Consider the following 26,542-nt stretch of genomic DNA (forward strand, 5'->3'; position numbering starts at 1 on the left):
TACGATTTGAACTACGGCGGCAAACGTGAGCAACGTGCAATTTTGGGTCGGAGAAAAGCGAAATTAAAATCTGATTTTAAAGGTTAGTTCTATTTTTTATTTTATATCTGCTGTTTCAAAAGAATTGATATAGATATTCAAATTATAAATCAATCATTCAAGATACTAAATTTTGGATGCAAGTCTATCAGTATCCCGTACAAAATGAATAAAATGTCAAGCGTAACGCAGGTCGCAGCATAATTGTGAATATGTGGGCACAGCGCTTTGGCCCGTTGAATTGGTTCAGCGCACTTCCGTTCACGTAGGCCTAACCATTGGCAGTGCATGCTGATGTGCACGTAGCTAGCGGGGAATAGAGAGGCTGAAGGTAGTTCGTGTACAAGCCATGGAAAGGGGGGGGGGGGGGGGGTAGATATGTCTGTCTTTCATGTGTGTGTGTGTGTGTGTGAATGACTAATTGTTACACTGACTTACAGTTACAGACATCTAGAAGTAGAATGATAGATCTAGACCGAAAATTTCTGTCTCTTTGAGTCTTTCGTTCTTTAGCCTCTGGTAGGGAGGCCAATGCCCAAATCTAACTTTTTAATTACTAGAGTAAAGGAGCCCGTTTTCGGCCACTTAAGACAAAATCCTATTTTTAGGACTTTTTACTTCCTATCTATTATCATTTCTTGTTCAAATCATGAAGCAAATATTATTATTATTTAAACAAAAAAAGAATCCCAGAAAAAAATCACGAATTGCCATGACAATATTCATTTCAATTTTCACTGTTTTGGAGCCCGTTATCGGCCGAGCGTTTCAGTTTATGGCCGCATGTACAAAGTCAATAGGAAGCGCTCGCGCGCGCCGTGCGTTTCCGCGCTGATGTACAGCACAAGCGGGCGGAGCAGGTATCCCACGCCGGAGCTCCCTGGTGCTCGCCTGGCCGAAGACAGGCACAGCGGTGATCGGAAGTTGGAATCTGAATTAGACAGAGATATCGTGTGTGCGTCGCGGTGTGCGGCTGCATTGATTTAATACATGCGATGGCATACTTTTGAGCTTGCGACTAGCACAAAATCGGGCTTTAAATCTGAAAAATACTTGAAATAAAGCTCATTTTATGGTACCCATATTTCTTACAGACACGCGTAAGATACTCGATTTTCAGATTTGGGTAGCGGGACCGGCGATTACATCGCTAAAATGTGATATTTTAGGATATATTTTCCATTGCAAATGTGGTTCTTCAGTGACACTGGCATGGTATGGTATGTGTGGGATATGTGTTATGCTATTATGCGATGTATTTTAGAGTGATTTTACCTTCCATCCAACCAATCGGCCGAAAACTGGCGCTGGCCGATTACGGGCTCCTTTACTCTAATTTGTTTATAATAAAACAAACATTAAAAGAAAGCATTTTCTTTCACTAAGAAAACTCACCCATCTGCCGACTCCAGAAGTTCCATAAAATAGGAGATATCCAGCTAGTTCCTATGAGGTTCCTTCTACGCCTGGCCGTACGTAAGAGCCTTGAAACAATCAATTTCAATTACGTTGAGAATTAGACAGGCCCGAGGGAATGGGCGTGTCATCATGGTCATTGCCCGGACAATAAGTTCAAAACTTCGCGCGAAAGTACATTCATGCATCACCGGCTAGCCTTGAATTAGTCGCACACACCGACACAGTACTGCAGGCCAGGTACGGTAATTGCATGCAAGCCGCGATCGAGCCATGCTAGCCATGGCATGGAGGGTCAACATAATGGAGAGAAAGCTCGAAAGCCACTCATTGTAAATTAAGAAAGTAATTGAAATAAATAAATAGGCCTACCTTAGTTTTGCGATGTATTCCAATTACTATTTCCTCATGAGTAAAGATCTGACACTGCATTATCATCGATCGATAAATCCAACTTGCACTTGCATGCAGCGATCTAGACCGAAAGCTTCAGTCTCTATAATCGTCGGTTGTTCCACTGAGACTACGTCTGGCTCCACTAGACCTCCGGAAGGCTCCGGTTATAGAGATAACGCCATTACGAACGTGTAGATGGCGCACAGTTTTTCCTTCATAATCATTTTGCCTTCGGCGTAGACTAGAAGGGATGAGATTGACGGCAGCGAGAGTTTAACACGGCTTGCAAGATTTTCAACATGGATGTCGATTTTGACCCATAATTTCCTTAAAAGGGACCATTAAACGGATTATTTCAATCAAGTTAGTAAGTGGAACCGATGTATTATAGCCTAGAGGCCTAATTTAAAATTGGATATGGACGAGGTAAAATGACATTTTGGGGGATTTTGGGGGCATAACAATACGGCCGTGGCAAGTTTGTCATGTTTGTGGGAGGGGCCTAGCGGCTAAAATCTAGCCGTGATATCTTCAACATACGATGGTATAGGCGATCGTTCAGTCTCTATTACCGGAGGTCTAGTGGAGCTAGACGTAGTCTCAGTGGAACAACCGACGATTATAGAGACTGAAGCTTTCGGTCTAGCAGCGATCACAATACGGAATCAAACATGACTGCATGCATTGATAGACTAGACGTGTACTACTTACGGAGATATTTCTCTCCCTCTCTCTCTCTCTCACTAACCATATGATGATATCATACACTAAAACACACACGCTCAAATCATGGCATTCATTACACTTCTCAATTGGAGTATAGACTGCTCACGTAGACTTTAATTTTTTTTTTACTGAAATGTCTTTTTTTACACTTCTCATACATTACTGCACGACACTGGTGTCTAGTGCTGAGAAAAAGGTACTATGTGTGAGACTACGTCAAATTTGTTTTGCGCACGATGAGACCGGAGCTCATAAATATTCATATTATGATGTCGCAAGACTTCTATTTGGGGCTGAAACAATGAGGTCTCTGTTCACAATTTCCTTCTCAATTTGAGATGGCTCTAGCTATGGGGCTCAAACCAACACAAGACTGACAAAAACATCGTACTCTATCTACCTTCGAATGTGCAGTTTGTAAAAATCTGCAATTAAAAAGATATTATCTTTTTTCGTTATATTTTCTAGTTGTTAAAAGTGACATTTGTGCACATCTGATATGTTAATCTCTATCAAAAGTTCTTTGATATTAAATTGGTTCCATATTTTTAGGCTCTACCTTCAGTCATTGAGAAGGATTTTAGTGAGCTAACCTCATCGCCCTCTAGTTTCTCTTGTGCGTTCGTTTTTTTCGTCTGCTCGCCCAATTATTGGATCAAAATACGTCAAAATCTGCAAGATCGTCAATAAATGGTGAATCGTAGGCGTAGAAGCCTTACGCCCGGGCATTGGCCTCCCTACCTCTGGCTCTGATTTGATTTGGGTAGGGTCGGCTCCTCTCTTTAGAGACATAGTCTAGACCTCTAACACTATTTTAACAGGACCATAGGCATTAGTGTTCATGCTTGGTGTAACGTTTCTTTACACCAAACTTGGCAAAACTAATGCCTAATTTTGATATTTTACAGGATGCATAGAGTAAAGTAGGGGGTTTTCGGCCACTTAAGACAAAATCCTATTTTTAGGACCCTTTACTTCCTATTTATTATCATTTCTTGTTCAAATCATGAAGCAAATATTATTATTATTTAAACAAAAACAGAATCCCAGAAAAAAATCACGAATTGCCATGACATATTCATTTCAATTTTCACTGTTTCGGAGTCCGGCATAGCGAACCAGTTTTCGGCCGCATGTACAAAGTCAATAGGAAGCGCGCACGCGCGCCGTGCGTTTCCGCGCTGATGTATAGTACTAGCGGACGGAGCAGGTATCCCAAGCCGGAGCTCGCCAGGCCGTAAACTAGTACTGTGGTGATCGGTAATTGGAATCTGAATTAGACAGAGGTATCGTGTGTGCGTTGCCATGTCCGGCTGCATTGATTTAATACATGCGGTGAGATACTTTTGAGCTTGCGACTAGCACAAAATCGGGCTCTTAATCTGAAAAATACTTGAAATAAAGCTCATTTTATGGTACCCATATTTCTTACAGACACATGTAAGATACTCGATTTTTCAGATTCGGGTAGCGGGACCACCGATTACATCGCTAAAATGTGATATTTTAGGATATATTTTTCATTGCAAATGTGGTTCTTCAGTGACTCTGGCATGGTATGGTATGTGTGGGATATGTGATATGCTATTATGCAATGTATTTTAAAGGGATTTTACCATGCATCCAACCAATCGGCCGAAAACTGAAGCTGGTCGATTACCCCCTCCTTTACTATATCCGATTTATTTTATATTGTAAATTAGTCCTAGGGCTAGGGTCTAGGCTATATTAATACCAATACCAAACTTGACTGAAATAATCCATTTAATGGTCCCTTTTTAGGAAATTATATGGGTCAAAATTGACATCCATGTTGAAAAACTTGCAAGCCGTATTTTAACTCTCGCTGCGCATGACGTCATCTAATTCTCATCCCTTCTAGTCTACGCCGAAGGCAAAATGATTATGAAGGAAAAACTGTGCGCGAGCTACAAGCTCGTAATAACGTTATCACAGTTTTTTTGTTCATTTTGTGGCGATTCTTGACAGGCTGTCAGCACAAATTGGGTTGTTTTTTATATATTTTCTGGCCTGCCCGGTTCAGTACATTGAACATGCACAGCCTAGGCCCCTCCAAAAAGTCCAATACCAGTCGAGAGACTCAAGACTATGCGATGTCTGTCAATGGGAGTGTCTCCTTTCAGGGAAAGACAAAACAAAACTATAACAAGAACAAAATGCATTATAATTTAAACTGATGAACAAATTGTTATAACTCAAATCATGCAGATATTTTTTGGGGTTAATTTTTCTATTTTTTTTTTATCATGATTTTTTTTCCTCCAGAAATGTATAGTCCCTGAGATCGAAGTAAATCGGGTTGAAAATTAGGGAGTGAGGTGCCTTTTTTCATGACTTCCTTGAACGCCTTGCGCAAGCGCTCGGATTTTCAAAACCTATTTTTTGTGTGTAAACAATGTGTTTGTAATCCTTTCCTGCAACCGAAGGACCTCCCAAACTACCTTTGGAGTCTTGCTGGTGGACTCTTCTTTCTACTCCTGCAAAGCACTTTGAAATCAGTCAAGAATTTATCAAAAAATGTGGACATCTGTTGCATTTCTTCAAGTGTTCCTGATGATAATGAGCTTAGATGCAATTTACATGACAAAAACATTGACCTTGAATGAAAATTTGTGATATCTGCATTCTATCTGATTAATTTGTATATTTAATGGAATTCAAAATGATGTACTGAACTAAACTGAAATACTGAAGATAGGTTTTTACACAACTTATTCCAATCAATAAATTTGAAAATGGAAGAGAGCTAAACAGAGCAAAAGGGAGAGAACTGAACTACTTTATGTTTTTTAGCGCCTCTTTGAACTTTAATCTCAATTTTTGTAAAAGATTAACTTGTGAGTTTAACAATAACATCATGATCACTTGTTGTTGGATTAAATTTCAGTTGAACAGAGGTACATTAAAGATGAAGTTGAGTTCTGGTCATGCGATTGCATTGTGAAAGAGACGGTGTGAAATCGACCAGAAAAGGTTGATCATCTAGCATATAAGAATTTCTGCGTATTGCAAGGTTCTGGAATCACAAAATGATAAGAAATTTGGCCAAGTCTTGGTAAAGTTACAAACACTGTACACAGAAAGATGTATATGGGACCACACAAACATGTGGTGTAAAAAACCTACCCCCCAAGTTTTTCGAGTTACATGACATATTTAGAATATAAAGGCATTTGAAGAGCCATGCTTTTCAGGGAACATGTCTTACAATGTATCTGATGTTCTTCCACACTTGCATAATAAGAATGATAACGCTCACAAATTATTTTTCACCTCTTCCCAGAACTCAACCTTCTCTTTAAGTACCCAAGGTTAAAACCTAATTTACCAACTCTCTTGCCTTCTCACTTTGGTTTCCTTCAGCCTCTAACCATGTCTTCATAATTTTCAATCATTTACATTTTGTTTCTCCTTAATTTTTTTAAATTTAGGATCATCACTACATCTTAAAATGCCACCTAAGAGAAAAGGACAACAAACTGCCAAAGTAAACGGCACAAATGAAGGGGTTGTGAAGAGTAAGAAGGTGAAAGGTAAGTTATTTGATTTATTTCATTTGATTTGATATATTAATTTCTGTTTGATTTTCTTTTCCTTTTGCATTTTTACAAATATATAACAAACAAATATCGCAAATTTACACATGACAAAAGAATATGTAGAATAAAGTAAGGTTGGCTGTAACTAATCAAACAGGAGGGTTGACAAAGTTGATAGTATGACAACCCTCAAAGGTTACATAATAATACAAATATGGAGGAACAAAATATTGGTAAAAGGGGAAAAAGTCAAAAAAAGAAGAAAAACAAAGAAAGAGAGGATGCACATCAAGATTCACAGATGTATGTGGTAGTTAGATTTCAATTTCTAAGTGTTCATGATTAGAGTAATAATAATAGTAGGTGCTTGTATAGTGCTCCACAATTAAGCCAGCTTATGGGCATGGCTGCTTTATTGACATTATATGAAATTAACCTTTGCCACATAATCATTTACTTTACCCATGTCAACTCTGCCAAGTGTGGCAGATGTAGATTAATGCATCGGGGAAAAGGATGTTAGAGCTGTATCTAACCCTGTAACTGATCATGGGATCGGGGGCGATCGTCGTCCGATCAGGTGAAATCGGATAATAAATTCCCATCGCCGATCAATGAAAATGATCAGAAAAAAATCAGCAGAATTTTTTTTTTAATGCCAACATTTTTCAAGTTTTGGGCTATCAAATGCAAAAAAATCATGCATAGCTGGGATTATTTTGTCATTTGGAGTTGTTGTAGACCATGTTTGTTGATATTAAGTGCCTTTTCATGACTTCGAAATTAATAATGTAGGCGCACATGTTTTTGTCCATTGTCATTAAAATCCAAGACGGCGGCTCGCATGTTTTGCCTCTATTCTTAGAAAAATATGACAGAAGATGGAAGAGAACCCCACACTTTGCATTTGATACCATCCATATTTGATATAAATATTCTTTGCTCTTTCTCTTGTACCTTGTTCTAGTGTCCCACTGGTCACACCAAACCAAGCCAGGCTTCGTGCTAGCCTTTGGTCAGGGTGATGTCGGTCAGCTGGGTCTTGGTGAGGACATCATGGAGAGGAAGAAGCCTTCGTTGGTCAGCTTCGATGGAGCCAAGAGGATCGTGGATGTGGTTGCAGGGGGAATGCACACCGTTTGCATTGCACAAGATGGAGCGGTGAGAAATAGTGACTAGGCATGGGCATAATTACAAACCTTGAGGTGCAATAGCTAAGTTAGTAGAGCACTGGTCTCGTAATCCGGCGACACGGTTCAAACCGAGTTGATGTGCTAGTGCCCTTTGTTAAGGCATTAATCATCATTACCAGGTCCCTCGGAGAGGACCTAAAGCCGTCGGTCCTCTAGTTGCTCACTAACAAGCATTTATGCTTTCTTAGCAGTCAGGTAAAATAACCCCCTCCACCACCACTCTTGTATAGTTATAAGGATTAGTCTTTTGATGCGCCTTTTCTTGTAATTGCCGTTTTGTTGTTTAATTTATTAAAGTCAACTTCAGTAATAGGACACGATTAATTCTACACATGGCTAGCTTCAACTATATTTCAAATTTCAGACTCCTTGATACTTTATGAGGAATCCTAGCACAGCCCATTTTATATAGATGCACAAAACCTCTCCTTCTTTATCTCTATGCAGTAGGGGACACAGTGAATGCTATATAAATTCTATTTTGTCGTTTGGTCGTTGTTGTTTTAATTTTGGTACACTACTGAGTTGGATGTGTATTGTAGACTCCACGTAAGGTGGTCAATTACTACAGTTTGAAAAGCATTTACTTCTCGTCTAACCTGCCAATCGCCCAACCATGCATACAGTATTAAGGTTTGGGTTATTCTTAGGCCCTAGTAGACGTGGGGGGTGTTTCAAAGAGATTTTAAGTCAAACTTAACTCTAAGTTGGACTTAAAAGTTGTGCAGAGCCATTTGTAGCCTTAAAATAAAATATATTCAAAAGCAAAAATTCTGTTTTTTTAGAGTTTTCATGAATTTCAAATCAAGAACATGAAATCTCCCATGATAGAAAATATGAATGATTTGAATCAACATTTTATGCCTTTTAAAATAACTTCTACAAAATATTTTCAAAGATGCTACCGGCTTTCCATAATTGTTAAGTCCAACTTTGAGATAAGTTCAACTTAGGATATTTGTGAAACACCCCCCAGTTCATGGTTAGCACATGGCTGCAATGACCCTGAATATCCATAGATCTTCAAAACATGAAGAGGTCCCACTTTGTACATTTTGAAATAATCACTCTTACACAGATGGAGGTGCTACATAAATAGCCTTTGTTTCCCCTTTTCAAAGAATACTTCCACCTGTGTATCATAGAGTGCTCTGCTTGTGCATAAATGAATAATGGTTACATAAATTTCATGAGCAAGTATCCAGTATTCCGTCTCCGTGTATATCACAATTTGTTATGCAATGACCTTTATCTGCTCATGCTCAGACTGCAACCGTGAACTGGCTTATACCAGGGTTAGGGTTTATTCTTTATTCTGGTATTCAGCAGTTGTTCCTATTTCTCTTTGAACTTCCACTTAAAACCTTGTTCTTCTTTATCCATTGTTCCCAGGTCTATACATTCGGCTGCAACGACGAGGGTGCCCTGGGTCGCGACACCAAAGAGGATGGGTCAGAGTTCACATCAGGAAAGGTCGCACTCGATGCAAAGATCATTCAGGCCACGGCGGGCGACTCCCACACCGCTGCTCTGACGGACGAGGGCAAAGTTTATGCATGGGGTACATTTAGGGTAAGCTGAAGGAGGAGGTCTGAGTTCTTGGAGGTGTTTCACTAAGTTGAACTTAACTTTACGTTGGACTTATCATGGAGAGCCATTTGTAGCGGTCTTAAAACATAATACAATAACAAGAAATCTCCTTGATTATAGAAAATATGAACAATTTGAATTTACATTTTATGCCTTTTAAAATAACTTTAACAAATTATTTGCAAAGATGCTAACAGCTTTCCATAATTTTAAAGTCCAACTTAGGATCTTTGTGAAACACCCCCCTGGTATTTTCAAGCTTCGTTGTTCATTTCATGTTAATTCTGAAGAATATGAAAGTGAATAATATGCCTGCTAAAAATGATTACCCATACAATGCCCTCGTCTTTGAAATTTGACTAGAGAAAGCTTAAAAGTTTGGACCAAACTTTCATACTGCATGTGTGTGTAGTCCCATATACACATTTCTGTGTACAGTGTATGTGATTGTCGGCAAGATGGAGTCAATTTTTTATCATTTTGTTTATTAAAAAATGTTTGGGATGTGAATAAGACCCTTTTTTTTTTAATATAGGATGTCAACAATCCCATTGTTGTTCAATATCAGTGCATATTTTCATGTGAATTGATATTCATTCCCTAGGATGGCAATGGCCCTGTTGGCTTGACTCCCCCTTTATGAGATGTTCGTCCGATTGCTTATGACAACGACAATCTGTATCTGCTTTAATATGTCAATACATATCTTAGTTCAAGTGATTTTTTTTTTCCTAGGATGGTAGTAGCCCTATCGGCTTGACTGTAGATGATGTGAAAAAGAGTCATAACCATAACCATAACCTATCAATATCAGGCCTTATAATTACCTGATTTAAATCGATTTAGTTTTTTGTTTTTGTTTTCTCCCGATTTCTTTTTTTTTTCTTTTTTTTTTTCCTTCCTGATATCCCTATTTTCCAGATTTTTCTCTTATTTTCTCTATTCTTCCCTCCCCCCCCCCAATTTTCTTTAAAAAAGGGGGGGGGGATGTTGTTAAAAGCCATTTCCCCCCCCCCCCCCCCCCCCCCCCCCCCCCCGAATCCTCTTTTTTTAAAACTCAAGGTGGGCGTGCTCACTATCACCCCTGCAATATGTATATTTCAATTCAAGTAATTTCTATTTCCCTAGGATGGCAATGACCCTGTCGGCTTGACTGTAGATCATATGAAGAAATCAATATGTATATTTCAATTCGAGGGATGCCAGTTTCCAGGTAATAGCCGGAATTCAGGCACTGGCGTGTTATTTTCAGACCATAGTTTAGGCTTTTTTGTATACAAAATAGCTCATTCTAGGTGATTTTCAGGCCCTCTGATCAATTCTAACTGGCAAACCTGCAATTCATTTTTTTTCTCCCTAGGATGGCAATGGCCCTGTCGGCTTAACTGTTGAGGGTATGAAGAAGACTCCCTACTTGATCCCTCTCGACGAGACGGTCGTCCAGATAGCGTCCGGTAACGATCACCTGTGCATGCTGACCAACCAGGGGGAGATCTACACCATGGGTTGCGGTGAGCAGGGTCAGCTGGGAAGGATACACGAGTGCTTCTCGATACGGGGTGGAAGGAAGGGAGTCAGTAAGTACATCTTTTTCATTGATTTCAATTGGGTGGTATTCTCATAAGTTAAGCCGGGACTAAGTCCAGACTAAACAAGAATTTTAGTTCACACTTCTATGGAATGCTAGGTTTCATCTTCCTCCTTCAATATTCATGACAAAGATAATCTACCAAAGACTTTATTGAAATTCAGTTCATATTCATATTTTTTTTTCCTTCCCATTTCATTGCAAAATTAATTTAATAATCTGTACATGGTAAACTAGTTTGCAACAGGCAATCCATAAAAGTGTGAACTAACTAAGTACGCGCTAACTTAGTACGCGCTACCGGAATACCACCCAATGGCTAATCAAACATTTAAAGACGTCATTTAACAATGTTAAATCTGAGATGCGTGTTATCAGTGTCTGTGATATGGTGGAATATTGAAGCCCTAAAAAAAATTGTGCTTCAAAATGATCAAGAATTGCCTCAAAAAAGTAAAAATCTTAAGAGTGACTAGTTTTACCATACTCGTTTCCCCCAATAGACTGTAGTGTTATGAAAACCGTTAGGAAAAACGCAAAATTTGATTTCGTTTTCCAATCATAAATACCTTGATAATCAGACAGGCGATCGGCTTGTAAAAGTCATGGGTTTCCTGACTGACTTAAAGGTTTTTAATTATCATTGCAGCATGAGCTAAATCCAGGATTTTGTTTCAGAATCTGAGGCAAAGATACCCGATCCCTTTAAGATAATGGTTCATCTAATACACCAGTTTACGGTTAGGGGCGCCATTTTAATTTACGAGTAAACAAACCAAATGACCTCTAGAGGTCAGTGGTTTATGCGTAAATTAAGATTGCGCCCATGCAAATTATGATGACATCACTGCCTGCGCGCTGCGTTGTGCGCACACATCATAATTTGAATGGGCGCTATCTTAATTTATGCATAAATACCACTGACCTCTAGGTCATTGGATTTGTTTACTCGTCAATTAAAATGCCGCCCATGTCTGTGCATGCGCACTGATGTAACCGTAAACTGGTGTATAGAGATGCCAATTTTCAGGCCATAGTCTTGTTTCAGACCTTGGTACCTCCTTATTTCAGGCATTATCAGGCTTCATGTACATTATATATATATATATATATGGTAGGCCAACTTATCAAAGTTTATACTTCAGACTCACTTGTTGGTATCATTGATATAAGTTATTTATTCATTCTGAGCATCAAAACCTTTCTAGAAAACGAAGGAGCTCTTCTTCCACGTTTACAAGTAAATTATTCATACCCTCACCAGGTTTTGTTATTATTGAAAAATTGAATTATTTTTGTTGAGAATGTGACATATGAAAGCTCACAGCTAAAAGTATTAAACAAAGGCCTTAATTTAACTTATTCACCTTTCATTCTTGAGTTAGCAAAAACATCAAATTTGCAATTGGTATGAATAATTCTGCTGTTAACCATATGTACTGCTTGATCATTTATTTTATTCTGTAGGGGTAACAAGTATCTTTTATCAATAATATCTTCACCGGACGTAAGTTGGTCTTGTGGGCCAGCACCCTTGTCTGTATGGAAAGCAACCCATGGCTTTCAGGGCAGCGTTTCACAAAACTTTCATAAGTACAAGTTTTCTGAGACCCTCATTGAAATGAGTGTATTCAAATTAACGCGATGTCCAGATGTAGATGTTAAAGCCCCTCTGCACTAGTTTGGCCAGGAGGGATTAGACCTCCTTGCATGGTCACCGACAGGCTGTTATCTCATCAAATCAGCTCTCAATTACCATAAGAAAAAGGGGATCATGGGGGACCAATGGTTACCAATTAGGCTTTGTTTGCTATACAATAATAATAATAATAACAATGGGTTTTTGTATAGCACTCATGTCAGTCAGATTTGACCCTCCTGGCACTCCCGATTATTACCCTTGCTTTAGCACGACTGCCATACACCAGACCAAATTCCTACCAGGTACCCATTTATAGAGGGCGCAAGTAGCTATAAGTAGTGCAGTGGGGCTTTGAAAGTTAACATTTATTTAATAAAAATTTGTCTTTTAATAGATTTCTTTCTATTTTTTTTTTTTTTTTTTTTTTACTTCTCAGGTATTCTATTAGAGCCTTCCATTGTGATCTGTAAGAGAGTGAGAGGTAAAGGCAAGGTCATGTTTGATGGAGTCTGGTGTTCCAATTACTGCACATTCGCTCGAGTGAAAGGAGGCGGAGGCATGTATGGATGGGGGCTCAACAACTATCATCATTTAGGTAAGTTTAGCTATGAGTGCAGTTGTACCTTCTTGTGTCACATTCAATTGGAGACGACTGGACCCTTGTTGATTAAAATACACTTTTTATATCAATGGAAAACTGAATGAAGGTAGAATACAATGTGAAGGAATACAAAATATTTTCCATATGAGTATTGCACAAAAGCAAATTAAAACCTCGTGAAAACTTCCAAATTACAGGACACCAGGGATCAAATTTGGCGCATTTACGGTGACGACATAACATGTGGAACTGATCCACTGGCCTATATAGCTGAAGCAATGAGCCATGTTTGATTATTGCAAAGTCATTGTGAATATGTGTACTCCACAGATAAGATGATGTCATCAAGTGGCTAGCTAGTTTTAAGGTTGACAACTTCTGGTTTTCATAGCTTTAGATTTTGAGTTTTCAGAGAGCTATTACTCCTCTGACGGACACCAAAGCAGCTATTAATTGATATTATTGTAATATATGGCTCATTAGCTTTCCATTTATATATAATTTTTCACTTCTGACAGGGACTTTAGTACTGAAACTTCTATTAAAAAATAGGTGTAAACTTTGCTAATTTATAAAGAACTCTTTCTTTTCTTGGGAGCAGTCTACATAACAATTTTTTTTTTATAGACAAGTAAAATAAGATTGATTTAGTAGGTATTATGATATTTTCATCAACTGTTTCTCTCTGTGACCCTACTGTGGTGTATATGCCTGTCTCACTCTCTTTCCTCTCCCCCTTTATTTGTTTATCTGTCTGTCTGTCTGTCCGTCTGTCTTTCTCTCTCATGTACTTGGTCTTTCACCTTTTTCTTCATCTCTCTCTGTTTCTGCCTCTCATTTTCCTTCATCTCACTGTTCACACACATGTTTTCTTTTTAACTCTCTCTCTTTCTCTCCCCTCTCTCTCTCTCTTTCTCTCCCCTCTCTCTCTCTCTTTCTCTCACTCTCTCTCTCTCTCTTTCTCATCTCTAGGTCTAGAGAATGTGAAGTCTTGGTTCACCCCTCAGCCCATCACATCTTTCAATGATGTCCAAGTGGAAGCAGTATCAGGTGGACAGCATCACTCCATTCTACTAGACGCTCAAGGTAAAAATCCTCAAAATTTTGTAACCTTTGTTTGGACATGACAGAATAAATTGCCCCTAAAATTGAAATTAATAATTGAATAAAGTAATAATAATAATAATAATAATAATACATCGATTTATATGGTGCCATTATCCATTCTAATTAAATGCTCAAGGCGCTTGATCAAAATAATAATAATATAAATCATTTTAAGTGTGTGAATGGCTAGTCAGGGTTTATAAAAGCTGTTCTTCATACATAGTACGAAGTCCCTCAGATTGTACCATGTTGTCACTATTTCCTTAGAATACAGTTTTGTGATGTGCACTATACTTATGTTCTTACTTTCCTGTGACATTCTTTGACAGGTTTTAACTTTTACCCTGTCTAGACAAGGCTTTACTGTACTAATTGTTTTCATCTTCAGACTTCTTTAATAGGGGACATTGAACAGTAGATGGATGGTACTTCCTTTTTGTTTACTTTCTCTGCAGCTCCCTCTTCCACTCTCAATAACGTCATACTCGCTAATCATTTGGATGACTAGTGGTAGATCATTTTCAAAAGAAACCTGTTTTTTTGTAAAGAAATGTCAACATTTGGTGTAAACCGTCAAGGAGATATTGTGATTTTCTAGTTTTTTATGGAATGATTATCAAGCATTTAATTCTCCTTACTTTATTTATCTTAGTAGGAGCGAGATCTAAGCGTCACTATGTCCAGTATTGGCTTTATTATCATGTGCAAACTGATAAAACAGTTAATTAATATCTGAGTCAACATTTTTACCTCTGGCAACTTTATTTATGGCATTTAAAATCTGATATTTGTATACCTCCGCCATCAAAGATGGTGTTGAAGACATTATGCATACCTTCCAACCCTTCGAAATAATCCAGAATATTACGATTTGTCAGAAGTTTGATTTTGTTTGTTTTTGTTTGTGCTAAAGCCAAATTAAGCTTGTTTTTTTCATGTGTCGCAATTTGAGAGTTCACATATTGCATGCGTATAATGGCTGCATGATCGAGCAGTGAATTTGTATTCCCTTTTTGGTACAGATTTACCGTGTATTGCCTGTTACACTGCAGCTGCAAGTGCGATTTCTTTTTTTTGAAGGCATACACTGTACTGTGCTAAAAATTCCTAATTCTTGTTTTTACAAATGTTTGCAGGTATGCATTATGCTTTCAGGTTGTTTATCTCGCTTTCCGTTACCGCTGTAACTTAAAATCATTGAATGGATTTTAACCTATCTTGGATCAAGTATGTATGGGCATGTAAGGAAGTACTGATTACATTATGTGTACATGCACACATAAGAGGTCAAAGGTGAAAGCGAACTAGGTCATGAAAGTGTTAAAAATCCCCCCAAATATCTTAAAACTGTGGTAACTTATCAAAAATGGAACCAATGTCGACCAAACTAGGCTCAAGTGCATTTGAACATTAAAAGATCAAGTGAAAAGAGTTTGGGTTTTTGAGGTCGGAAACTAAAGGTCACAGGATCATCGATCAGTGAACTTCCTATACGCAGAGTCGTGTTAGAGACGCAGTCGCATTCGTATCTCACTTCTGATGGTTTTTACCTCTGGCATTTTACCACTGATGATTTTGCCTTTGATATTTTTTTTACCACAGAAATTATCGTCCTTGGAAATTTTTGCTTGTGACACTTTCATCTCTAACACTTTTTGCCTCTAACATTTTTGCCTTTTTACCTCTGACAAAACTCATCAAGGTAATGAAACAAAGATTCAACAGTGACAATGATGATGAAGATTTTTACCTGTGGTTTTCCCCTAGCAATTTTTCACTGTACATCTTTCCTCTGGCATTTTTACACTGATCCCAATTAAGGATGTGACACAAAATATAAAATGACATAGATGAGTGAAGTTAGTGTATTACTTTTATTAGATAGAATAGCAGTAGCAAATACATATTATGCATTTATACATTATGTACAGTATTCTGAAACTAAATCTCTGAAACTCTATGAAACTTGAATTAATTTTTTTCTTAAATTGTTTTAAAATACAAATGATTCATGTGAATGAGTAGAGGTGTCACTGTCTAGTATAGGGCTTCTCAAAGTCCAAACCATGGGGAATGTCAATCCGGACCGCCTGTGAAGATCTGATTTTTTTTGGGTGGTTATATCCCTAAAAGGTCCAGAGGGGCAGATTCCACCGTGGCCCCCAATCTTTTTTTCTTAATTCTTTTTAAAAATAAAAATAATTCATGTGAATGAGTAGAGGTGTCACTGTCTAGTATAGGGCTTCTCAAAGTCCAAACCATGGGGCATGTCAATCCACCGTGGCTCCCAATCTTTTGATACCAAATTTATGTTAATTAATATTAATTAATTTCGACCAAATGGGCACTGTGCAGCGTCAAAAAATGTGCATTAAATGGGTGGCCGGTAGGAAGAACTCAGGGACACCAGATCTTTGCTTATTGAAGTTTCCAGGTCATCTTGACTTACGATGCCTTTCACATGTCAAACTAAAGGAATTAAAAACCTTACAGTCATAACTACGAGACCATAAAATCCACTACAGTCTACTAGTCTACACCACTGTCTAGGTCTTAATGAAATCAAGTAATCAAATCATGTAAATCAATTCTTAAATTCCTATCAAAGAGTTTTGATCAACAAACGTTATTCACTATTTACAGACACAATAGTGTGGTACAGTATGTCACTGAAACAGCTCCCGCAGGACTTTTGTGCCAAAATTGTTTTTTTTCATGCATTTTTGGATTCATTGGGGTCCAAGCTATCAGAAATTGATGGAGGTCTGAAAATTTGAACCCCATCATTTTTGGCCAATTGGGACCCTTCAATTTTGGCAAAAAAATCCTACGGGATTACATACCATACCGCACTACAACTTTCACTACACATTGTGAATACTTATTCAACTTATATACAGATAAATACCATTCATACAATGAGATGCCCCTCTCCCCATCTTTAAATCAAAGCATGTAATGGACTCACCACGCTGCCGAAATTCAATGCAACCCTATGAAAATATCACTTGCTGTAGCAGAGCTACTGCAACAAATCTAATACATGTATTTCAAGGTAAATTCTTTGACATGTAATTCATTAATAAAATCCTTTTATAAAGATTCCCATACCTGCCAACTGTTCAGATTTGATCAGAATATTTTGAAATCTATATTTTTTTGCACCTTAAAATTTGAAATATTCCAATTGTTCAAAAATATGAATGACCCAATAATTTTTTTTTTTTAAAGACAAATTTGGCTTGTTTTACCATGTGCCGTGATGTTGAGATTCGTGTATTGTGTGCGTTGAAAAGCTGCACGATCGACAGTATACAGTACAGATTTACCACGTATTGCCAGTTACACTGCCACTGCATACATGTACATGGCCATTGTATCGCCTGTTCAATACACACATACATGTATGCCTGTACCCTCGGTTTAATAAAATTTGGAGTGGACTAAAAGATTATTATTATTATTATTATTATTATTATTTCTTATTTCTTATTTTTGAATGTTGGCTGGTATGGAATCCTTCTCATTTCAGCAATTCATATAGAAATTAATAACAAAACATCAAATTACATTACTATGGCGAAGAGACATCAAACCATGGGCGTCAATCCTTACGTAATACCTATTGTTCATGGGGGATGAATGAATAGATCCAGATACAGATTTACCGCCCATGCATCAAACACCTATCATCTAAAAATTCTGATCACCTGCTGTCTACAAATCGAATAAATCATTCCTATTACCGGCGTCTTAAAAGCATTTCTGTCTTCCGACATGTGAAAAGTACATGTACATGTATGTTATAAAACTGTTAAGTGTTAAGCTACATAGAAGTTGTTTTTTTTTAAACTTAAAGGTAAAGACCAGTATTGGAAACGCCCCAATTTCAAAAAATGAAATGGAAGCTCTCATTACCAATCATGTGAAAGAATATGTTTTGACTAATACATGATGATAAAAAATTTGCCGGGAAACCGCTTACTAATTCATATATTTGGTAATTTTGTTTCTCTCATGGTCTGTGAGAGATATAGGGTAGTCCCATATACATCTTTCTGTGTATAGTGCTTGTAACTTTACGAAGAATGGGCCAAATTTCTTATCATTTTGATGATTCCAGAACCTTGCAGATGCTAGATGCTAGATGATCAACCTTTTCTGATCGATTCCACAACGTTTCTTTCACAATGCAATTGCATGACCATAACTGGTCTTTACCTTTAAAAAAGGAAAATACATACATACATGTAAATTAACATTTTATGTGTCAAAGTGCACATGAAAAAAAAGAAGAAAATTAGGCAAACTTATGTACATCTGTCAAGCTTGAACTCTCATTTATTCATTGAATGCTGCAATCGGATGATTGAGAGATATAGCCTTGTGAATTGCAAGTTTGACATCATCCCATGGAAGGTGATCACAACTACGTGTACATGCAGATTTGTACTTGCTTTCTTTCTCTGATCTCCCATTATCTGTCCATGCCGTAGTTCAGCGTTTTTGTGGATCTCCTATTATCTGTCCATGCCGTGGTCCAGCGTTTCGTGGATCTCCCATTATCTGTCCATGCTGTGGTCCAGCGTTTCGTGGATCTCCCATTATCTGTCCATGCTGTGGTCCAGCGTTTCGTGGATCTCCCATTATCTGTCCATGCCGTAGTCTAGCGTTTTGTGGATCTCCCATTATCTGCCCATGCCGTAGTCCAGCGTTTCATGGGTCTCCCATTATCTGTCAAAAAAATGAAATAAGGAAATATAGAAGAAAAGATGATAGAAAGATAAAAACAAAGAATAACATAAGGACATACATGTACATAGAGATAAAAAGAATAAAAGGATTAAAATAAAATGACATGAAAAGGATAGAAGAGAAAATTGAAATAAGTAATAAACAAGAAGGAAAGGTAGAAGATCGCTTATTGCGTGAGCCACGTCAACCCATTGTGACTTCTTTAGTGGAGGTTGCATTTATTAAAGAAATAAAACATGTAAAGTGATGAGAGTATAGCAAAAACAGCTAGATATCGCTGGGATTACATGTTTGGTACGCATCGAGTAGTGTGAAACGCATTCATATTACGCAGAATCCCCTTCCTGTCTGCACTTATACGGACTTGAACCTAGTGTTGAGGCGGATCGAGAGACGCTGATAGCATTCAATTAGGTTTTCGTTCCCGACTAAGTCCAGATTTAATCTGAATTTACATCATTTACTCCCCTTTTACCCCTAATATGAAAAGGATATTAGATAAACATGCAAGTTAAAAAGAAGGAGTGCTTTTGTGCAAAAGATTCTGGTCTTACTTTTAAGAACTTCATGCAGCACTATCCATTTCGACTGCATTCCCATTTGTTGCATTAGGTTTTGATACATGTAGATCTCCCAGTTCCAGACCTGGACGTGGTTCTACTTGTAAAATGTTTGTTGTTTGGATGTGGATGTTGTTGTTGGGTGTACTTACACGCATATAAGTACGCCTTCTGCTCCTGATCATAAGCACAAGTACAATCACAATCCCAAGCACAACTGGTAAGAGCATCACAGCACATACGCTGAAGTAGAATGTTGCTAACTGCATGTCGTAGCTCACATGAGAAGGTGGCAAATTTCTTAGCGGATCTTCGTTTAAGGCGTTCTGGTTTTTCGTCAAGTTATCATGCAATTTGTTAAAGTTGTCATTCAATTTGTCAAAGTTTTCGTTCAATTTATTGAAGTTATCTTGCATATTTGCTATGCATGCCTGATCACACTTGATTTTCTGGTCTTGAGTTTCATCAGCATTTGTCTCAGCGCTTGTCACATTTCTTTGTTGTTCTTTGTTATTGACGTAAACAGTCAAGGGTTGGCCTCGCGTGGTATAATTCACGGTCTCAGTCCTTGCCTCCCAGTGATAGTTCCCCTCATCCTTGAATTCTGCACCGTGCACACTCACTGTGACTTTTACCTCTACACAACCGGTACTAGATGGCGCAAAGGTATATCTTGGTGTCCACCGTCCTGAGTATGCATCATCAATCAAATACCCTGTGATGATATCTTCATCATATCTCACAAGGCTAATCTTACTCACGTTTGAGTAAAGTTCATCCATCGTTCTGGTCCAAAACTTAATGGACATTGTTGTAGTGAAGTTTTCACCCTTATAGACTTCTACAGGTTCAGTAACCTGCCCTGCACATGTACATGAGTCCGGTGTACCAGTACATGTATGTAATGACATCGCGGTACTTGTGGAAAGAAATGCCAATAAAAGAGTAAATAGACACAAAGGCCATATAAAAGCCTTTGCCATGGCCATATTGTCGCTGGACTTTGGTATTCCTAAATTCCTTTCAATGTATTGTAGACAAATTTTAAGTCACGTTCGATCTCTCCGCTAAAAATCTAGTCGTACATTCACGCTAGATGCGGTGACTGTGAATGGATTACACACATGTAGTATACGTCATAGATGTATGTATTCGATTCACGGTCATCGGTTATAGTAGGCTTGATCTCAGGCTACCAGTAGATTGTTTACTACCAGGTACCCAATTTGTCTATTCTCATAAGGTTTACACCCAGTCTGTCTACTATCAAGTATCAACATGGTACTTAGAAATTAGAAAACTTTATTTTTGAAAGGTTTTGTCAATTATCAAAGCTGAGAAAGAGAGGAAGAGAGAAAAAGAAAAATCCCTTATCGTTCAAAGGGTTCGTGACCTTAGTCCCATTGTAAGTAAAGTGAAAAAGCAAGTTTATGGAGATTCATTGAAGCGAGTAATGTACTAAATATTGTAAGTGGTAGGCCTACATGAGTTTTGACAAAGTTTTCATTTTCCCCCACACATATTAGACCGTGGGATGTGTTTTTTCCAAAGAATTTTGCATGCGTGTGTATACATGTAGCAAGTTAGGCAGTTTATTCCGGTTTCACAGACTTTAATTTCAAAACTTAAAGTAAGTCGGACCACATGCACAATGCATGATCTACCCTATCTGTCAGACTATATGGATGTACATTAGATGTAAACTATTGAATAAAATACAAGCCAATTAATTGTTAGCTTCACCTGTAAGAGCATTGCAATGTAAACACAAGGCGCATACTTGGGCTCAAGCAAGGGTAGTTTGGACACACTATAGGCTACAGGCAAAACTATATTTTGACCCATAAACAGGCATTGTGCAGCCCACATAAAAAAAAAAAACCCAGACTTCTAGTGGCGTCACTGGCGTAAGTGCTCACAGTCGTCGAAAGGCCATGGGGAAAATGTCAAGGTTGCGAAGTCAAATGATGAAATGGGGGTCAGATCAACAGAAATTTAGATAACAGAAACAAAAGATAACTTACAAAAGCTCAACATGGGTGAAATAATTACTAGAGCCCACTTAAGAAATTAAGTATACTCTGCTCAGTCGACTACACCTGCATGTTACATCCCAGCTGAGGAGTTTATGGAGTAGCCCACCAGAACCAGAACTAGAAATTTGCTCGCTAATTGCACTGCTGCACTATGCCTGTGTACGCATGATAGAAAATCTGAAGCTTTAGGTGTGAGTTCTCAATATTGATTTTGAAATACACCATTAGGGATAAAGAAAATTAATAATCACATACTTTTTCATGGTCTAACTCACTTCCTGTTTTTTCTCTTTCCATGCTAGGTCACATGCATGCCATCGGTAGAACAAACTATGGCCGTCTCGGACTAGGTGAAGACTGTGAGGAATCCCACATACCCACCCTCATTTCATCAGTCAAGATGGAGAAGTTTACCAATATCGGATGCGGGGCCAGCGTCAGTTTAGGATGTACAGATACAGGTGAGCATGCCCAACAGAAAGGAGCAGGGTTCTTGGTAGTGTACAGAATCCCTGGAGGGTGTTTCACAAAACTTGTCATCAGTGACAAATGACAAATTGTGTTATAAGCTACTGAAATCCTTGCTTCTGATTGGTCATCAGCAGATTTGTCACTGATTTTTGTCATTTGTCATTGAAAAAAGGCTTTGTGAAACACCCCCTGGTACCAATACCAATGCAGGAGGTGCAATGGCTCAGTGGTAGAGCAGTGGTCTTGTAACTGGGAGGTCCCGGGTTGGAAACCAAGTTGATGCACTTGTGCCCTTTCGTTTGGCATCGATCCTCATTGCCAAGTCCCTCAGAGAGGACTTAAAGCTGTCGGTCCCCTGATTGTTTACTCTTTGCAGTCAGGTTAAACAAACAAATCAACAAACTAAGAATGGAAATTTTAGAAAAATCCCGATTGCAATTTCTCCCTGACAAGGCTACCGAAAAGGGTAAAAATATTTGTTAGTCCATGCTTTCAACATTTGATCCACCCATATGTACCCCTTGAAAGAGGTCAGATCATATTTCATGCACTGTGAACTACTGGCAAAGTCTGGCTGAGAAACCTACTGATAGCCGAACAAGTGGAAGTACACTTTACTAGCATTTCTCAAAGAAGGGTCTTTTAAGGAAATCGTTCACAGTTATGGATATATTATAAGTTCTCCTTTGACAGGGATAGGTTAATTTTTTAAAGGCCTAATTTCATATTAAATAACTTATATTGTCAAAGTGGTTTGATTACATTTGTTCCATGATCAACATCATTAAATAACAATTCCTAAATGCAAACCTGGGGCCCCATTTTCACAAAACTTGTCATCACTGACACTCAAATGATAGGTTTTTGTTACAAGCTAGTGAAATCCTTGCTTCTGATTGGTTATCAGCATATTTGTCACTCATTTTTTCCATTTGTCATGGGAACAAGGCTTTGTGGAACTGGTCCCTGGACCAAACACCAAGCCTAACTTTAAACTAGGGCTGAGTCATCACGGGTTTTACCAAACCCAGGTTTGACTTGAAAATTTCGGGCGGGGACCGGGTACCCGAAATTTTCACCACTGACACTAAAAATCGTATGCATGCAGCAGCGGGAGTTAAGATTAGGCAGTTGTTCTAATAATAAGACAGTTACTGCTTTCAAAGCAATAATATAATCAATTGAATTAAATGAAGATGCTTTAAAAAATAAATGGATATCATTTCAGTTGATGGTAGGTGTTTTTATCGCTCTAAAATTGAGGCTGCAAGAAAGGAATCACGCTTCGTGGTGTGGCACCGAGTGCGTTCAGAAACGGAAGTGGAAATATGACCCACTGAAGACTGAGCAAGTTAAGAAAGTCCCACACGCAAGACTAAAATGTTGATCAGACTATAACAATTAAATCGTAATACTAATAGGCATTAATTTAATTGTAAAAATATATCCACAACATAATGGTTTACCCTTGATATTTTGATGAAGGAAAATAATTTAAAGCTCTTTAAATAACATCGAAGTGCCTTTCGTTCGTTCTTAAAATGCGTGTGTATTAAACGGCAAGCTGGAGTAGTGAAGTTACGAGTCAAGCTTGATATGCGTGTTTACATCCCTACACCGTCATCCGAGCTAATCGGAACAATAAGCATTAAACCTATTAAAAAACATCACGTAAGGCTTTCATATTCATAATATCTTACAGAAATAATGATATTTCATGAGCTACGTACTCGATATCGAGTTCAGCTAGCCATCATTTTGAAATGAGACGTATAATTGTCATCGGTGCAGTAGACTGTAGAGGGCAGCATGCATCAGAGAGGGAAAAAATTGCGGGCCTTAGATCACATGATATTCGCGTGCCTTAGATCACGTAATATTTTCCTCTCTGCTGCACACTGTCAATAGTCTACTGCGCTGCGTGACAAATTACGTCTCATTTCGAAATGATGGCTAGCTGAACTCGATATCGAGTACGTAGCTCATGAAATATCATTATTTCTGTAAGATATTATGAATATCTATAGTAATTATTTGTCAAAGCAAATTATTATTTTACAGTAATTTTGTTGGATTGGAGTCCCTGAAAGTCTCACGTGATTTTTTTAAATACTTTAATGCTTATTGTTCCGATCTGCTTGGATGACGGTGTAGGGATGTAAACACGCATATCAAGCTTGACTCGTAACTTCACTACTTCAGCTTGCCGTTTAATACACACGCATTTTAAGAACGAACGAAAGGCACTACGATGTTATTTCAAGAGCTTCAAATCATTTTCCTTCATCAAAATATCAAGGGTAATCTGTTATGTTGTGGATATATTTTGACAATTAAATTTATGCGTATTAGTATTACGATTTAATTGTAATAGTCTGATCAACATTTTAGTCTTGTGTGTGGGACTTTCTTAACTTGCTCAGTTCTCAGTGGGTTATATTTCCACTTCCGTTTCTGAACGCACTCGGTATGGCCATGAAGCGCGATTCCTTTCTTGCAGCCTCAATATTAGAGCAATGAAAACACCTACCGTCAACTGAAACGATATCCATTTATTTCTAAAGCATATTTATTTAATTCAATTGAAATAGAAGTTTGTGAATTGCATTTTTTGAGTTCTTTATTTCAAAATATCAGTGTGAAATTTAAAAATTTTGAAAAACCCGAAGCCCGAATATTCAAACCCGGGTTTTAGCGCGGCGGTCGGGGACCGGGCGGGGAACCGTTTCGACTCAGGCCTACTTTAAACCTTAGCTAAATTCCTATTACACATCAACTAATCGTATATTTTCGGCAAAAAATGAAATCAGGAGCGAATATCTGGTCAGCATCAAGGTTAAAAAACCCTAGACTTCTTGTTCAAATTATTTCTGTACCTACTCTATCCTACAGGAGACGTGTACGCCTGTGGCATGGGTAGCAATCTTCAGCTCGGGAACGGTGACGAAGACGAAGATCTCCACGTACCGACCAAGATCATCAGCAAGCAATTAGAAACCAAGAAAGCCGTCAAGGTCGCCTCCGGAGGGCAGCACACCATCATTTTAGCAGTAGAAAAGTAGCAATAGTTTGTAGAGAGTAAGAATAGAATAAATGTAATTTTGGTGGGGTGATAAAACCTTGTAACTAACAAAAATGTTCAATCTTGTATTAAACTATTAAAAGATGCTTAATTTTACAGGAGGGAAAAAATGTAATGTTTAACAATCTTCCGTAATAGATCACTCGAGGCACTTTAGCATTTTTGCATTAGAACATCTAATTGGTCCTTAGCTACAAATTAATGAAGCAAAAGAAAGGTGAATTATTTTTCAAAAATTGATTCAAGAGGTTTTATCACCCCACTGTCAATATGAGGGTCCAACATTGTTTCATTAGTCTTAACGTCTACCACAAATATACATGCAAACCAATTTTCCCTGGCTGTATGTGTTGTAGAAAGTGTAATATTTATGCAATTAAAAGCATCAGGTAATTGTCAGTGTTTGCAGTTATTCGATTTTCCCTTGCAAACCAGGGTCTGCTCTGTGTATGCTTTATTCATCAGACTTGCATTGAAAACGTCACAAGTTGCAATTACACGCTTGTTGGTAATACCATGGCACTCACAAAAACGTTACACTTTCACAGTAATTCTAATTGCGCTTTAGCAGTTATTGTTATTATGCGCTTATGTTATCTTCATGCCATTGTTATGGGTTGGATGCATGAATATATTTGAATTTCAATCACTCCTCACAGATGTTTCAACTACTCACAACATGCTGCTCTCCACAATACATGTTTATTCTCAGTGTTGTTTATTTCACTGTATTGTAATGCCTGTGATCATCTTCAAATCAAATGTTTTAATGTTGGACCCTAACAATGATGTAATTTTTAAAAAGTGTACAGTTTAATATTCATTTCCCCTGATTATCGTGAACTCTTCTCTGTATTGTCTCTGTTTTTTTAATTCAGTCATAAACCATGAAACATTATGTTTCTTTATAATCGGCTTTCAAATATGAAAATACCACACCATCAAGCTCTACTTTGCTGATTTGATATTGATTTCACGGTATTTATCATGCCAATAGATGGTAAAAAAAAGAAATTTCAGCAGTCAGTTTTCCATGAAATGTACTACACAATGATGAGTGTTTTTGTGCTCTGCTCAAAAACCCATTTTCTTAATGTAACCAAATTGAGTACATGCGTCTATGTGAAGTGCCTCGATATAAATGATTCCATTCACCTGTCACATATAATGATATTTCTATAGTCAGAATGCAAATTACATATTTGTTGTTAGGTAGGGCAAGCCATAATGTTTGTCCTACCTAGCAACAACCAATATACATGTATGCAATTCACTTTTTTACTATTGATATACTATCATGATTTGTAACAGTTGAATTGAATAATTTGTATTGAGGCACTTTACAAAGACTTAATGCATTAAATTGGGTTACATTACGAAAATGGCCTATTTAATGTATGCGTCTTTGTGAAGTGCCTCAATACGAATGATTTCATTTTATCATGTCACAAATGATTTTATTTCTATAGTCAGATTGCAAATTGCATATATTACATGTTGTTAGGTAGGGCAAGCCATAAGGTTTGTCCTACCTAGCAACAACTAATATACATGTATGCAATTCACTTTTTTACTATTTTACAGTTGAATGAAATAATTTGTGTAGCGACACTTCACAAAGACGTATGCATTACATTTGATTACATTACAAAAATGGCCTACAAGTTGTGTTCCTACCATTTTTACAGCGATGGTATAAAGATGAACAATGTTTCAAAAGAAAAAGGAAAACAAGATAGTATTTGTGTAAACTATGCAAAACATTAAAAGCAAGCTTAAA

The 26,542-nt window shown here is 37.7% G+C and overlaps 1 protein-coding gene across 1 annotated transcript; it reads left to right on the forward strand.

Annotated features, from left to right (window-relative positions):
* Positions 1–25,566, forward strand: LOC754700 (regulator of chromosome condensation). Its single transcript, XM_030982938.1, has 9 exons — positions 1–82; positions 6,030–6,131; positions 7,105–7,298; positions 8,723–8,902; positions 10,281–10,497; positions 12,587–12,745; positions 13,724–13,837; positions 21,512–21,670; positions 24,573–25,566. Exons 2-9 carry the CDS (start codon positions 6,050–6,052, stop codon positions 24,740–24,742), a joined length of 1,275 nt encoding a protein of 424 aa, XP_030838798.1. The 5' UTR covers positions 1–82; positions 6,030–6,049; the 3' UTR covers positions 24,743–25,566.
* Positions 25,567–26,542: the final 976 nt, after the last annotated feature.

The sequence above is a fragment of the Strongylocentrotus purpuratus genome, unplaced genomic scaffold, assembly GCF_000002235.5.
Source record: "Strongylocentrotus purpuratus isolate Spur 01 unplaced genomic scaffold, Spur_5.0 spur5_scaffold_13, whole genome shotgun sequence".
Taxonomy (NCBI): domain Eukaryota; kingdom Metazoa; phylum Echinodermata; class Echinoidea; order Camarodonta; family Strongylocentrotidae; genus Strongylocentrotus; species Strongylocentrotus purpuratus.